The sequence below is a fragment of the Cuculus canorus genome, chromosome 3, assembly GCF_017976375.1.
Source record: "Cuculus canorus isolate bCucCan1 chromosome 3, bCucCan1.pri, whole genome shotgun sequence".
NCBI classification, from domain to species: Eukaryota; Metazoa; Chordata; class Aves; order Cuculiformes; family Cuculidae; genus Cuculus; species Cuculus canorus.
Genome location: NC_071403.1, coordinates 114706779 through 114723153, shown reverse-complemented (window position 1 = coordinate 114723153; position 16375 = coordinate 114706779). Strand labels below are relative to the sequence as shown.

At 40.6% G+C, this 16375-nt stretch overlaps 1 protein-coding gene across 5 annotated transcripts in view; it reads right to left on the bottom strand.

The window, feature by feature from the left end:
• The window catches only part of VSNL1 (visinin like 1), a 91433-nt gene that overhangs the window by 1897 nt on the left and 73161 nt on the right, over nucleotides 1–16375 (bottom strand). For all 5 annotated transcript variants that reach the window (XM_054064227.1, XM_054064232.1, XM_054064229.1 and 2 more), the window contains one exon: nucleotides 204–419. In XM_054064227.1, the coding sequence (XP_053920202.1) occupies nucleotides 204–419 (216 nt within the window). The remainder of the gene's footprint in view (nucleotides 1–203; nucleotides 420–16375) is intronic.

The following is a 16375-nucleotide window of genomic DNA, read 5'->3' as shown; positions in this document are numbered from 1 at the left end:
AAAGATTACACTTATTAAACTGTGAGTGTGTTGCACCGCTTGGGCACGAGTCAGTATAGGATGAATATGGGCAATGTATGCTTTTATTGATACAGTACAGCCTCTCATGTGCTTAATATCTAAACGATAAGTGGACAAGTAATCAAATTTTACTAATGTTCAGCCATTTCAGACATGTTATTTTTGCATCATATTGATCTCACCTCTATAATTTCCAGCATTTCCACTCTTGTAATTTTACCATCTCCATCCAGGTCGTACATGTTGAAGGCCCAGTTCAGCTTTTGCTCAAAACTGCCTCGTGAGGTTATGGACAGTGCGCAAATGAACTCTCTGAAGTCGATGGTCCCATCTCCGTTTTTATCAAAGGTTCGGAAGGCATGCTGGGCAAACTTTGAAGCATCTCCATATGGAAAGAACTGCAAAATAAAACAATAAACAAAACTGTCAGCAACGTAAGGGATAAAGCTATGTACCTGCCCACAAAATACTGGTGAAGTGTTCGTGAAGAGCTGCTGGTGAGCTTTGGGTGAAACTGAACATACGCAATGTGAGCTTCCGTAACAGTTAGTGTAATGATTATTAGAAACATATGTCTACAGAAATCATAGAATCATAGAAACATAGAATCATAGAATCATAGAATAGTTTGGGTTGGAAGAGACCTTAAAGATCATCCAGTTCCAACGCCCAAATCTCTTAGCTTACTGCAAAACTATATTACAGATATATGTAATGCTACTTTAAAGCTAAATTAACTAGATGAACCTTAAAATGAAGTTGGGTGCAAATGGGAGATTGGATGTAATGTTGTCTCACTATGAAACACAGCAACCGAGGTGCATTTTAACAGATTTTTTTCTGCTTGGGAATAACCAGCCCTTCACATGTTGGGACGAAGTAGATGTGTGGGTTTGTTGTTACATAACTTCATTTATTTAATAAAAAATAATCCACATATAGCACAAAAAATCAGGAACATGTGCTGGCAAAGGAGAACATACAAGTACATAAGATGAGAACTGAGACTCAGTTAAACGATACAGGACAATGCTTTTCATGTTTGATATCCACTATCAGTGAACACTGTGACTGACTGTAGCTTAACGAATTATTTTAAACCACCATGACTGATTTCAGCTGATTTTTTTTTTGTCAAGAAATGTATGATTCAAGACGTTTGAGACAGTGGTTCTTTCTGTGGACCAGACCCAAGAAAACATACCTCTTAAGAAAGGGAATTTTAATCCAGTCCCCTTGCAGTGAAGGGACTGTATGCAAATAATGACTGTTTCCATATTCCCTGCCCAGTTTTGTGTAGGCTTTCACCCTCTTAGGACATACAGGTACAGCACTCCCAATCTGAGAGCCATCTCCTTTTGTGCTTTTCTAAAATCCAGTTCACTTTGGTTGCAGCCAAGGAAGTGGGTCTGCATTTTACAGTTTTCCACATCCAGAGCTCTGACTGCAGGCTCACACTTGCTATGTTTCAGCTGTGAAAGCCCTTGAACAATCAAACTCGATGGAGGATCTTAAGAAATGGGCATACTAACCGTCTGACTAAATACAGATGTAGAATATGGCAAACCTTTGCTGCTTTTCCTTTGAGGAGGCCAAAAGACCACTTAAATTTTGTGTCTTGCCCTAAAAAACAGGCAAAACTTAGTGCATGGCCTGCTGCTTGCAACAAATTTGTGGCCATGCAGGTCATGTCAGGAGCCACTGCTGCATAGCCAAACAGGTCCTAACCTGAAAGTTTCCTTTAAACTTATTATTTTCTCTGATATCAACTTTTTAAACACAATTCTGGACAACCTTTGCTTTGCTGTGAGGTAGGATTGCTACACAATTTTATCTCTGGTTTAGTGGAATCATATTCAATGTTATTTCTTCCTTAAATTTTGCCCACCTCCATCCATTCAGAATATTGCCCTGTTATGTATTAGAAGGAGGCCAATTGCTGTGTTACCCTAGAAGAGGTATCAAATATACCCATCTCACTTCCCAGGTATCTTTTCAGGCAGATATTTGAAGAGAATGTAGAATGTAGAAAAAAAGAGAGAGAGAGGGACACTGTACCCATTCCAGTGGCATTTTGTCCAGCTTGACATTGCTGTTAAAGTCACAATTTTCTCATTTGACTTGATGTGGGTCTGCCTTCAGCTCCTGCTTCTAAACCCCTTCTCCAATAGCTGAAAGTGACATTTGGTATCTTCTTCTGAAAAAGTAAGTTAGGTGCCCCCGTTTCTCTTTTAATAATCCAAAGTGATGTGCTGTTGTGGCTCTTTTCTGTACTTTCTGGTTTTTGACCTTTCAGAATTTTTGAATGCCGGTATGGTAAGCATGATTGGGCTCATAAACATCCAAAGATGTATGTATGGATTCTCTGATACAATTCAGAATGGTAGTAACTGCAGTTATCAGACCTTGCCGAATTGCTCTTCTAGTGCAAACTTCAATCTTTTGTCAAAGGAAACAGAGCTCCCTCCATGGAAAAGTAATTTGGGCTTACAATTCTGGGTTTGGTTGCATCAGAACGAAGTTATGTGAATGATACCCAAAACCTAAACATTATTTGCAGGTTATTGAAAATCCTGCTCGTTACTTTCTCTTTTTTATGATCTACCTTATCCCCAACTTCTGCATCAACTGCAAATGTTACATAGGTGGTATTTAATTTTACGTGTGTGTGTATAGATATACGCACACTTCTGCAGATCACCTGTAGGAAGTTAAGAAGAGGTTCCACTGGGACTCCCTTTCTACTTCTTGGGAGCTTGGTGGCTTTTCAAAGCTGAAAAGACAATTGAAATAATCTCTTGCTTTTTAAATCGGTACTGATCACTGTCCTGTGACTTATAGGTTACAAAGCAAAATAACTTCCAAATTTTAGTCTTCCAAGTATTTTGGATGCAGCCCGATCAGTATCTCTGTGTCTCAGTCACTCTGCAGTCTCGTTAACAGAAAGACGAGTAGCTAGAGGGAAACAAGATCGTCCTTTTCACTGTCCAGAGAATGAAAATACTTTCCAGAGCTATTCTACGATCCAGACTGAGAAATGGTACGTATTTAGTGGTGGAACCAAAGAACTAAAAGATGCAGTGAAGAAGCTCTCCTACAAAAATGGCTAAGAAGCTGCAGACACCAAGAATTATTCAAGAGCCCAAGAATGAAATCTAGATTATTCTTGGGGAGACATAAGCGTATCATTCGCTCTCTCATTAGAGAAGTATAAGCAATCCATGTCCACCTCTTGTGCCAGTCACACCATGAACCTCACCTCGCAGGCAGAAAAGCTTCCTTCTGATTTTTTTATCACAGACAAAGGAATGAATTTTTCTCTTCTGAGGTGAAGAAGGTGATGGCACCGCTCAGAGCTAAGCCTCGGCATTTACAGCCTAGTTAAGCGAACAAATGGAATTGATGACTTCCACCCCCCATTTGCCTCTCTCTAGGGAGCAAATACAATAAAAGGTCCTTCAGGGACTGAAGGCATTCTTCTCCAGACTGTACCTGCTGATTTGTATTATTTTTAGCTCAGAACAACTAAAAAACATTGTCAAAACTTGTTTAAAAATTTACTTGAAGACTTCCATTGGCCTCTTTTGAAATGATGCATAAATAGGAAAAGAAGTAAAAGAAAGACACAACAATTACAGAGCAAAAGAAGAAGGCAGCTCTGATAGAACATTATTGATGGCTAAAATACCGTGAAGTTTTAGCAGGTTCTAAAGGCCTTTTTTCCCCCCATAAAGACACAGACTGTTAACTACTTTAAGACCAGTCTGAGCCAAGGACAATGGGAGAAAGGGATCACTGGAAGACAAACACTCATTTTTGGCAAGGGGGATGTGAAGGTGGTTTAGTCTGTCTCATATGTCACTCTAGCATAAGGTCAGGGAATGCCTCAAAAACAAGGAAAGAAATGCAACCGGGATTTTCAGTGGCTACAGCCACTGGGCAGGTCAGTGAGTTCTTCAGCCTCCTTGTTAAACCCTCGTCCAGTTAATCAATATAAATAGCAAAGCAACTATTAATAGCTCCCTTCTGCTACAATGATGCTACTGAAAAGCCCACTCTGCACACCAGCATTGTCTCCTGCTTTACCCTTTTCACCCAGAAATCAAACTATACCTGCATGGGCTTTTTCACAGCAGTTCCACAGGTGACCAAACACTCATCATCCTTTTGTTTCTTCTTAAATAGTCTCATTTCCTGCTTGACCTGTGTGTTTTCTGACCAGTTAGATCAACATGTTGGTGTGTGAGAAGAAAGGGTTATCCCTACAGACAGCTATCAATTAAGAAAGGAAAAAGAAGAGGAAAAAAAAAATATAATCCCTCTTATTGTGCTTCTAAATTTTGGAGAAGATTGTCTGGAAGATTCTTAGCTCTTAGAGCATTTCTGGACACCATTCTTGTATATGAGGGGGCTTTCAAAGGGTCCTGGAATAAGAATATTTAGTAAATAGCATCTACAAATCATACCTAAGTTGGGGAAAATGATAAAATACCTAGAAATATTCATCTGCATGGCTGCGGATGTTTTAGCATCTTTGAAGTGATGCTGTAGACAGATAACTCTGCGACCAAATCTATTCAGATCATCTTTGGAAGGAAGTTATTGAAAAAATACAAAGCATATGCTAAAGCATATGGCTAAAGATTCAGCATATGGCTAAAACATAAAGAAAAAGTGAAAATCAAGAGCAATACAGTTCCCCAAATTCTTCAGTGATGGGGAGTGAGCACCAATAAAGGAGGTTCTCTCCTTCATTAGCAGGATGGGGTTGAGCAAACCCACAGAGTGCCCTAAGCAGCACTTTGTCTTACATGTGATGTTTTATCACGTTTGAGCTGCATTTCTATTACAAGGGAAATTCTGCTATAAACTGAAGAAAAACAGAATTAGGGTAGTGTACAGAAAGCTGAAGATGCTGCCTACACATGTCCAGGTGATGATTCGATCACTGATGTAAACCCACCAGCTTCCAGCATGGAGGTAGGAGCTGGAGCACAGAATGAGCAGCAGTGGTACAGGGCTTCTGTATCCCAGGCTTGGAGAAGATAGAAGAAGCAGCTGCTGGAGGAGATGAGATGCTCTGTTTGGGGCTCAGCACTGCCACAGTCTGCTGAGGGCTGAAGCAAGTGAAGAGGGCACAAGTGGGGCAGAGTCAGCGCAAGGAGTAGCATCAGCATCACTGGGGGCTAGTGCATGGAAACAAACCTTGCAGCTGCCTCCCATGGGAAAAACCTTACACAACTGGTGCTGCTACGCTTCAGGAAGGAGTTGCTTATCCTTTTTATCTACTTTGTTAGGAGTTTCTTTCCCCTCTTTGATGTTTACTAGGCAGCCAGTTCACCTTTGTAAGCGGAGAACATGAGCACTTTGTGAATCAGAACGTTTGGCTGCCAGTAGAAGCTCAGACTCTATTTTGTTGGGTTTTTTTATTGCAGAAAACCTCTTAAATTTGAACTCAGATGCTGATAGCTGCTGGTCAAGCCCCATCTAACAGATTCTCAGAAGTGAGGTCATTGAGGGGATATCAGTGATGACTGGGGCACAGGTTGCTGCTCTCTCGTTTTTCAAGAGGACTAAGCTCTGGGTTCCTGCCAGCAGTACAAATGCAGGGGTCGAGGAGATAAGAAAAAAAAGATTACTTTTTAATTTTCTGCTTTTGAAAAAATGCTTGTAACTTACTATAACCTACTGTACTTTTGTACTTGATGGGTAAAGGCGTGATAAGGAGAAGAGATGTACAGGCTGCAACTGTTGGGACCTGTTCGGAAGGTTATGCTGCTCTGGAACCAGGGTTTCAAAACTGAAAACTACTGTAACAACAGCATAACCGCAGCAGCATAAAAAGACACAGCCAGAACACCTGTCCTTCTTCTGGAAGAGATTTGACTGCTTTGGGAATTCACAGTGCAAGGTCAGGACAAATGTATATTTAAAATAGATAGCGACACATTTCAAGACTTCCTGAGGATATGTGGATTAAGAATGGATAAGGCATGATGTGCCCTTCTTATTCATGTTATGTCTCACCCTTATTCTCCTGAGTAATGTCAGTGAAACGAATGTGAGATGTTGTGAGCTACCTCCATGCCCAGTGCCGGGGCAGAGAGAGCCCACCAAGAGTGGTGGGTCTGGTGGGTAGAGGACCAGCGGGACAAGGCAAGGCCAAGTGGGATGGGGCTGTGACAGGAATGCCTGTGAGTGTGAAAGACACAGCATCACCCTGGATCAGTGCTGTGCACCACTTTTTGGTCAAGGGAGAGTGGCTTCTCCAAAGAAACAACCAAAGCGATCAAATTAGGTGTCAGAGACACTCTTGACTGGCTATAGAGGGAACAGAGGGATCATTATGCTTAAATTATGGTTTTTGCTGAAAAGAAGTCTTGACAGTCCTAAGCAGAGAGACTTCTAGTCCTTACAATTCTCAAAATAGGCCTCTTCATAGCTATCTTACACATATTTTTAGCTTAACAAATATTTTCAGTGCTTGCCTAAAAAAAAGGCTTTTCAAAACCACAGCAGTGGGATAAGGCAACATCCTTCCCCTGCAGAAAGGCCTGACAACTGGGATGAGGAGACCTCACGCTCGCTTCCCTACCTTATCTGAGCCAAGTCAAATGGGCAGCTCAGGAGAAAGTCCCAGCTACAACATAGGAGAGATCAGGGAACTATGTGCTCCCAAACTGGGAACAGCTTGTGTAAGCTAATATTAAAGGGATCAGAAAGAGAGCAAACTTATTTTTAACAAATAAGTGGTTGAGAAACTCCTTTATCGGGGGAAGACTGGGATTCTAGCATTTCCCCCACTACATGTATGTTAAAATCTACTTTAACTCAGGTAATTTTCACAATTCTCCCTCATATCTGCCTCTTAACCACTAAGCACAATCTATACCATTAGCAGCACGGGCCAATGCAAACAATCCAATTATTTCAATGGGGTTTGAATCAAGCCTATTATGCTAAATCTAAAATAATTTCCTTACCACTTTCTAGTTGTGTCAAAGGTTTTCCTTGAGTTACTACTCATCGGATGAGATTTTAATGAACTGAAACACATCCAAATGTTGTTATTGAAGTCCAGACCCCCCTCGGGCAAACAAAGAAAAACCCACAAAGGGACACAGGCAATGAAAGGTACTGAGCAATCACCTCCATAGCCTGATCTCTCATCACTTTAAGGAGTCCTAATGTTTTGGCTGTGAGTTTCTAAGGGCTTTTCTCACACAACTCTTTTGTCTAGACTTTGAACATCCTGTTCCCAGAGGCAATTAACCACACCTCATAATGGTGAAGTCCTCTTGTGGTTCCCATCCCAAACTGCCCTTTGGTCAAAAGCATTTAGAGGCATTTAGATAACCACTGAGGATTTGAGTCTGCAGAGACATTACAGGCATTGAATGAGCACCCAAGAATTTGGCTCCATGGAAGCAGAAGTAATTTCAGCAGCTAGGCATGCTCCCATTAACAATTTAATCAACCGCTAAGGGATTTAGATGGCAGAGATACAGATGCTCCTGTCCTGTTCCCAGCTCTCAAGCCACAGAGTAGCAGCACATCATCATCACAGTAAGGCACATCACGTGCCTTCAAAAGGTCTGGGGCAGTCTTGTTCCTGTGCATCGAAAATAAAGTGAAGATTGCATTAATTTAATTTCAATACTGAAATCCCAGAGGGTGGATTTGGATCATGTCCCTACAGTGTGCTGGAGATGAGATGCTCTAACAGATCCAGACACAATGTTCAGATGTGTGGTACAGATGGGATCCTCTTCTCAACCTCATCCTCTCTTTCTCCCCACCCTACATTATCACTTCATTATGCAGAGAAATCCTAGGAGAGAGCTAAAAGCTCTCCCAGTGGCTCCCTGCTCAACCCGCAGGTTGGTTGGGTTTTTGGGTTAATCATACAGGTAAAAACTGCCTGGAATAGCAGCAGGTTTTGTGGAAAATGTTTCAAAGCCAAAAGCCTTACTCAACCACATCTTGTGTGTACTACCAGGCTAGTTAACTTAAACATTTATTTTACTAAGCTATTTTTACTTTACAGATGAAGATGGAAAGGGCAAGCATAGTCCTAACAAACTCCATTCATGGTTAGTGAATTGTATTTCCTCTGTCTTCCAAAACACAAATAAATGAATAAAAATGGCACTATTGTGTTGGAGTTTCTACCTTTTGAAATCCAAGCTCAGTCTATTACTCTCAGGCACTAATGTGACCAAAGAAACAGTGAGATTATCAAAGCAGATGATGATACTTAGACTGTCCGGGTGTAGGATTGCAGCTTCTGCTGACAGAACACGCAATGAAGCAACTGCATCAATGTAGATTTTCCTCTTGCATGTTAATATAGCTACACTGCTTCAGAAGTCAGATTCAGTTTGTGTTCCTCCTACGGCTGCTTTTATATTATCAGTCTCCCTGTCTCTCCCTCTTCTCCCAGACAATATTTGAAGGGTTATTATCTCCTTCCAGCTTGTCATACATGTACCAAAGCACTTCACACCTAAAGCATGTGCGTCCCTGCTGGGTATCTGGGAGAAAGAACATTTTTCTGGCTCAACTTTAGCCTTTTTGTTGTATCTTACACAAATAAAAAGTCCACTAGGCTGACCTACTGAAACACTGGAGGACTGGAGCATGCAATATCACCACCCAATACTACAGGTTTGCATGGGTTTTACCAGCCAGATTTATTCAGAACAATCAAATCCCTCTCTCAAGATAGCCAAAAATATGAGTCTGATTATGTTTTGCTGAGTATAAGGTAAAAGATTACCCCATAGGATTACACTAGATCCATACACATGAATCTTAGCTTCAGGCTGACAGGATATAGAACTGAACCTTTCAGCTGGCAAAATTCATTGCTGCAAAGCAGAAACCGGCACGGTATTTTCTGCAGAAAGGCAAATATCAAGGATGAAGCATCGGTTGCAATGCAGGAATGATAAAGAAAAATGAGAAGAAAAAAATGAAACAACCTCATACACTGTCCCTGAGCCAATCTTAATCGTAAAAGCTCTCCAGCCCTTTGCTCCCACAGATGCTGAGTCTGTTACAGCTGCGTTCTTAAGCACATGAGCAGTGTAAGGTAGAAATGTCCCATGTAGGAAAACTGCCTCCAGCATCCACAGCTGTGGGTCTATAGGTTTCAGCAGCGGCTGAGCCTCTGGAAAGGATAATCTGGAGGACCACTGAAGACTAGAGCCTAAATGACTATTTAGATCCAGGTCTCAGTTCTCTATGTGTAAATTTGAGAGATGCCTCCACCTCAGAGGCACATTGCGAGGATAAACATAACAAAGGATTGCGACTATTTCAGATACTGCTGCAGTGAGAGTCATGCAGCTCTCAGGAACCGGGGAGAACTGCCAAACCTCCTGGATGTTTACTGCTTAAGTCTCTGCTCAGCAACTTTAATGCTGTGAACACATATGCATACATATACACATGGGAAGGCTGTTAGTTCGTCACATAAAGAAAAAATATTTAGAAGAGCTAAGAAAACTGATTTCTCTCCTTCACAGGGAAAATTCACAACTTGTAGAGGCTGAAGTGGGAGCAAAGTCTCTGTCTTTCCCAAACCTCCAAGGACTGTGATAAGCTTTTACATTATTATTATTACTATTATTATTATTATTATTATTATTATTATTATTATTATTATTATTCACTCTATCTTGCAGACATTTTTAGTCACTACAGAAACACTTATCTGAAGCACATGGAGAAGAAATATATGAGTATTTAGGATCTACCCTTGAATTATCAATACCAGCTCCTTGCAGTTGTGTGAGACATGGTTTAAGTTAAGAAGCCACAGAACAAGTACACACCACAGGCTAGGATAAAACAAGACCCACAGCGAAAAAAAAAGAAAGCCACAGTTAGCATAATCCAAGAGGTTGGAGGAAGATGGATGGGAAAAGAGAAGTCATACGTCTTCTTCTCAAACATGCATTTGGCAAGGTCTACCTCTAAAAAAAAAATCTTTCAACCTGAAAAGTTAATCTCCATATTCACATTTGTGGGGGATTAGTCATTAACTAGCAGGAAATGAATCGATTTTCGATCTCAGCTTTTCTCTGATTAGATTTGGGCAATAAGAAACTTAATTGAGCCATAGTTGTGCTATAAGTCAATACACTGGCAGATCAGTTATTACTCAGTGCTGACAAAATAAAAAATCTTCAGAGAGAATTGTCGTCAAAACAATTAGTATTACTAGTACATAACAGTATGAGTACCGCTGATTAAATGTTATTTCTCTTTGATCTTCCTTAACTGAGCAGTAGCACTGGAACACTTTATTTGTTTCAGGTTTGGCACAGTCTTCCACTACCCCAAGGTCAGCAACAGCACAGGGCTATGACAATATCAGGATCCTGCTGCGCTGTAGCTACGCCCCGGCCTAATTACAACATCCTTTTTCTTGACACCATGTTGTCTCTTTAGGAATCTGGGAACATACCAGATGGAGAATACACTGATCTGGGACATTTCCTCTCCCTCCCCCCCAGTAAAGATCATCTGATTCCTTTTTATTTCTGAAAAAGGCTTTATTTTCCCAGTGAGTTTTGTGTCTGAAGGTTCAGAGTATTAACTTGAATGCTGTGCCTGCTGCGTTGTGAAATCCTTAGTGCAAATTTCCCAGAAGAATCGGACTACAGAAGCATCAGTAAGTGCTATTTCTAGCCAAAAAGGGATTTGAAACACGAGTCAGTGAAGTCTGAGACAACCGTCTCATGAATATACAGATGGAACTGCAGAAAAAAATTCTCGTGCCTGAAATATCTGACTGTCTCATATACTTATATAATGTGTTCTCCTAAAATTCTTATGCATATGGAGTTGTTATAGCCTAGTACTGCAGAAAGGAGAAGTACTGCAGAAAGAGAAGGAAAATGGCTGTGCCTGGGAGCATCAGCGAGCTGAGGATTTGAACCTCAAGATCTCAGTGAGTGCAAAACTATGAAATCTCTTTTCTTGATATTGAGTGCAAAACCCTCTACTTCAGGAGTTACCAACAACTTACAGGAGTTACCAACAAATAGCTTTAACCTCTATGGAGAACTATCAGTCCTGTTATAAGCACAGCTCACTCCAGTGAGCTGGAAATTGGTGGACTCAGATATCATTTCCAGTTCATAAAACCTTTGGCTGTAGAGCAGTCCATAAACTTTTCCATTCACGGGAAGGAGCACAACCTGAAGTCCAACAAGATCAAAGGAGTGGAAAAAGAGGAAAGTTCTACGGTACCATTAGGACCTTGAGAGAACTTGGTTTCCTGATAGAAGCACTGACTGTTCAAGAAAACGGGAAGGGCTGACTGCTCCCAAAATTAAGGGGGAAACCCAGCCTGCACCTCCACGCAGCTGAGTCCGGATATGAACATATGTAATAGGATAAGTCCCTGGACTACAACCATGGTCTCCATTCAGCTGGTGAACAGCAGTGTGTAATTCATCCTTCTGTGCCCAATCAGCCCAAGGCAATGGACTGGGAGTGAACTACTGTTTGTGTTGCACCCAAAGTGCTTAACAAGGCCTAAGGGCTAGGGAGAGTTAATGACATGGAATACCTAAGAACCCACCTAGGTAAATCCTGTCATCTCTTTGAGGGGGTCTCCATCTCTTTGGGGGTCTCCGTCGCTTAGAAACCACACAACATCTGTCCCTAAGGTCCTGTGGTCTTGGCACATACAGAGATACCTCATCAAAACTGGTATCAGGAGAGTAAGGTTCTATGCAAGGCAAAAGGAGGAAGTGCTAAGGGAACGGAAAGGACCCCGAAGTCAGAGGTGAGAGGCAGGAAGGATGAAAGCAACAGGAGCAATATTTAACATAACAGGTAAGAGGCAGGTGGGCAACGACTTGGTATCATCCTTCTTTAGGCATATTCTATTGACTTTTATTTTTAGTACCTAGTTTCAAAACAATTGAACAACTCACAGAGAAACTGGATTAAAACAAAGTTTTTAATAATTTGGCATGGTAAATTTTTGCAAAGCCTGTCTCAAAGCTTGTGTTTTCGCAATGAGGCTGTAAGCAGACAGGTTTTCAGGCTTCCTTCTGAAAATTTTGTACAGCCCTACTTAGGAGATGTGCCCATCTGTAATCCTTTCAGTTCTGCTCTTATGGAAAATAAAAACAAAAAAAAAAAAGACACAACACAGTTTTTAAGATTCTGGCTTTGAAAGATAATGTATTTTCTTCTCTACAACACAAACCTTTTGAAAGGTCAGTGCCAAGACTTACAAGTCCAATAGTATATAAAAACTTTGAAATACCAGAATTCTGGTGCAAAGGATCATACATGTAAATATATAGGGAGTGGACTAAATAAGTTCTTGCCTAGAAAAAAAGTCCTGGAAGACAACTCTCTTGAGCTTACTAACATTTAAAACAACTCAGTTTTTTTTTACACCAAATGTGGAGCACATTTGTAGATCCATGTGTATAAAAGTATTATTTTTGCTGTCATTGATAGTCATGAACATCTAAGAAACCTGGCTGAGCAGCATTTGGATAAAACCTAAAGCTCAATATAGAACAACAAGAAAGAGGAAAGAGCAAAAGTCAATGCAAACAGCCTGGGAGACTCCAATAGATTTCTCCAAGGGTGGGAAAGAAGAAAGGAACAACACAGATAATTGTGTCACCTTCTGGGAATTAAGAAGAAGTATGGGCAGGTCCTGAATAAGCCACAGGTATTCACACAATGACAAGTCTTGAGTACATGGTCTCCTTGTCTCTTAACTCTGGAGATCAATCCCCTAAAGGAGATGGGTCTTGAACAAAGACTTTCAAATGATGAATGGAAGGACGTAAAGGAGCGTTACATTCTTGTTCTTTGACCAAAATAGTGCAAGAAGGGAAAATCCCCTTCCTATACAAATTATTTTGTCCATCAGTTATGTCCTTTTCCAATCTGTGGAAAGAGATGTTAAAAAAACCCCTGTGGGCCATATGGATCACTTTTCTCACGCAGAGATGCCACCTCCCTGGTTATGCTGTTGCTGTGTTTGTACTGACTGTGCTCATGAGCCAATGCAGATAAAATGTGGATATTGATACCAGTGATACTCAGGACCAGATGTTTCCCAACGCTGCCTTATTCTTAGGCAACTGGCCAGCTAAAGAAGACAGTATCATCTCACAGTGTAAAGCTCCTCCCCAGTTTCATCCCTCCTACTCTAATCAGCTCTTGGCGGATGTAGACTTCTATGAGATTAACTCAAAACTCAGTGTTTGAAGGGAGGAAATTACTCATAGATTCTGTTTCCTCAGTACTGTAACTTTGTATTATGATCTTGCACCGGGTTTCTGTGGTTTTATCCACTCTTCCAGGTATAACACATGACCACAAGGGCTCATTTTAGAAAAATCTGTTAGCCTGTTAGTATAAACTGGAACACGCTGCTTGTTGATTTAAAGCATTGCAAGTGAGAGGCAGGGTTGCCTTCTCTCCGGCACCTGCCTCCTTATGGAACTTCAGTCCTTCAGCAGATGGTACTTTTCAGCTCCTTCTGTATCGTGAGAAAACCACCATCATACATGTGCTGCACTGAAGCAAAAAGCTACAATGGGTCGAGCAGCTTCTTCTGTTACAGATAAATCAGGCAGCTAAGAGTTTACCCACTGCTTGATTCCTTTAAAATCTTCTAATTATTAATATACTTAGTCTATAAATGGCTTAACAGTAGAATGTAATAAGACCTGACATAAAGAGCCATACAAAGGGATATATAAAATAAATTCTAAAATCTGTAGAGAGCCTTTAATTAAAAATTGCCTTTTTCTAAAAAGATCAACAAACCTATACTAAGAAAAAAGATGCATCAATATGCATTCTTAAGAGAAAGCTGCTATCCATGTTTGGTTTTCCAGCACTAGGATACCTCATTGCATGCACTATTTGACACCATTATAATGACTAAAGTTTCAATAATGTAATTGTCAGCTGAAAGAAGACACAATAAAAAGCACTTAAGGAACAAACTTCTTAAAGCACTTAAGCAACAAACTTCTCTAAAGCACTTAAGCAACAAATTTCTCCAATGCTGATTCCCTGCTGCTTTATTTATCACACAAGCTTTGTGCAGCTACACATTCTCCTTTGGATTAAGTTACCCTCTGTGCACCAGAGCAACTGAAGGCACCTGTACCACTTCAGCTGCACATAAAATTCTCAGTGTGGCAAACGTAAAATCAATGTCTTCACTTTAGCGGTGACTGCAATTTTATTTCAAAATCAGATCTATCAATTCTTTTCCTCAGTTACAAAAAGATCTCTAAAAATCTAAAATCCCAACTAAAGCCACTTGCAAGGAGCAAAATACAAGGTCTATTTATAGACACAGAGAGGAATAACTAGAGGGATGTATTAAAATCAATGTTTTCCATTAATAAACATTACCTGAAAAATACGCTCAAAAATGTAGACTGATGCAATTTGAACTGCCCAGCAGTTTAATTATGGTAACTAGCTCACACTGGGGAACAACTGTTGCTTTTCCACACTGAGTAATGAATATGAGTAATAAATCTGACTTTTTCCCACAAGTATTCTGGTAAACATGTTAAATAAATCAGGTTGTAGGACTTCATGAATACACAACAGCAGCTACTCACTCCTTAGCAAGCATACATCGATACAACAACAATAATAATAAGGGGGGAGGGGAAAGAGCTTGTTTTGGGGTGAGAATTCGAAGGAGGATTAGTCATACATGCCTTCAGATCAGTTAGCTCTCTTATCTTGTGAGAGCAGCAGATCACATCGTCTTTAACATTCTTGTACCCCAGAGTCAATAAACATGAATAAAAAGCCCTATAGAAGTTAATGGTTGAGGGACGGATTATGTAATCATGACCAAACTGTTTTGCTGCCAACTGTTTTCCAGAAGGATGCTGGTTTATGCTTGCCAACAGGGATCCTCCCAGGGCCACTGTTCTTAGCGATGCCAGTTCCCAAAACGTCCTTTTAAAGTTTACCGCTGGGAGATACAGCCTAATTCCTACCATCCACAAGTTCCTTCATGTTTCTTCTATGAATTAACTGTATGTAATGCTCTTTAAAGACAAGTTATTTCTAGAGGAACAGTAATGACATATATTTCACACTTATTTGATAGACTGACATTTCACACCAAAAGTAATTAAGTATGAAAAATAACGAGCTAATTCTAGGAAGTTCTTAAATTCTCAAAAAAACCCCAAACCCACAAAACAAGAGCAACGTTACAAGAAAATGACACTATAACAAGAACACATTTTCTCAACGGGTTGCTATTATCACACAAATAACAAGCATCTTCTCCAGCATGGGTTTCTTTCTGAATTTGTCCTCCTATTGCATTCCTTTCTCAACATGCTCCTGGCTTAAAAGATCTTGCTGATGGTCAAAGGATTTTCAAGACTCTAAACACTTCATAGATGATCTGTGAGAGGCATTCAATGAGCAATCACTCTCTGAAGGCAGCTGTCTCTAGAATGCAACTATTGCCGTGTGGCAATTTATTTAAAATATACAACAGAGTTGGCATTTCATCCATTTTAGAGTTCATGCTCTCGTAAAAATAGAGCAAAGTCCTTCTTCCCATAGCATACGTTCTTTATGGAGAGAAAGAACGCCCTTAGACAGGACATGTCTAAAGGAAAATAATAGCTCACCAAGCTAATGGGCACCAGTGCTTTTTAGTAGCATCAAAATACAGAGAAGCTTGTCTTCCAGGCTTGAGTGGAGGGTTCAGCTAGAAAACACAACACTGGCATTTCTTCCTGCACCTGGGATGGAGCCCAGAGGATACTTAGCGCAGCTGCCAGGGCAGATTTAGCATCATCATCTGCCATGACTTCAGGCAGAGACACTCATGAGAAAGAAGGTAAAATCCTAAACCACTGCACCAGAGCTCTCAAACCAAACATTTTAAGCACTCACCTAAGCAAACAACATTAGTAGGCAGTAGCAGTATTCTGGGTTGTCTGAGTATGTTGGAAAGAGAATCCTGAAAGCACTGAAACCTATGAAAGTCAGTCAGGAACTGTAGAAGCTCTGTTTTTCCTTTCTTACACAAGTGTCAGAATCCTGAAAGCACTGAAACCTATGAAAGTCAGTCAGGAACTGTAGAAGCTCTGTTTTTCCTTTCTTACACAAGTGTCAGAAATTGAATCTGTACCTCCAATAGCTCAGATTCTCCTGCTAGAGTGTGAGTAGACCACAAACTCAGAAAACTCCTGGAGCTCAATCGTGTTTTCACAGAAGTCTGCCAGTTGGAGACTCCCTGTGTCAAGGCTTTGGTTGTCTTCATTTGGGAAACAGTGAGAGTACACTCCAAGCAAGCACAGAA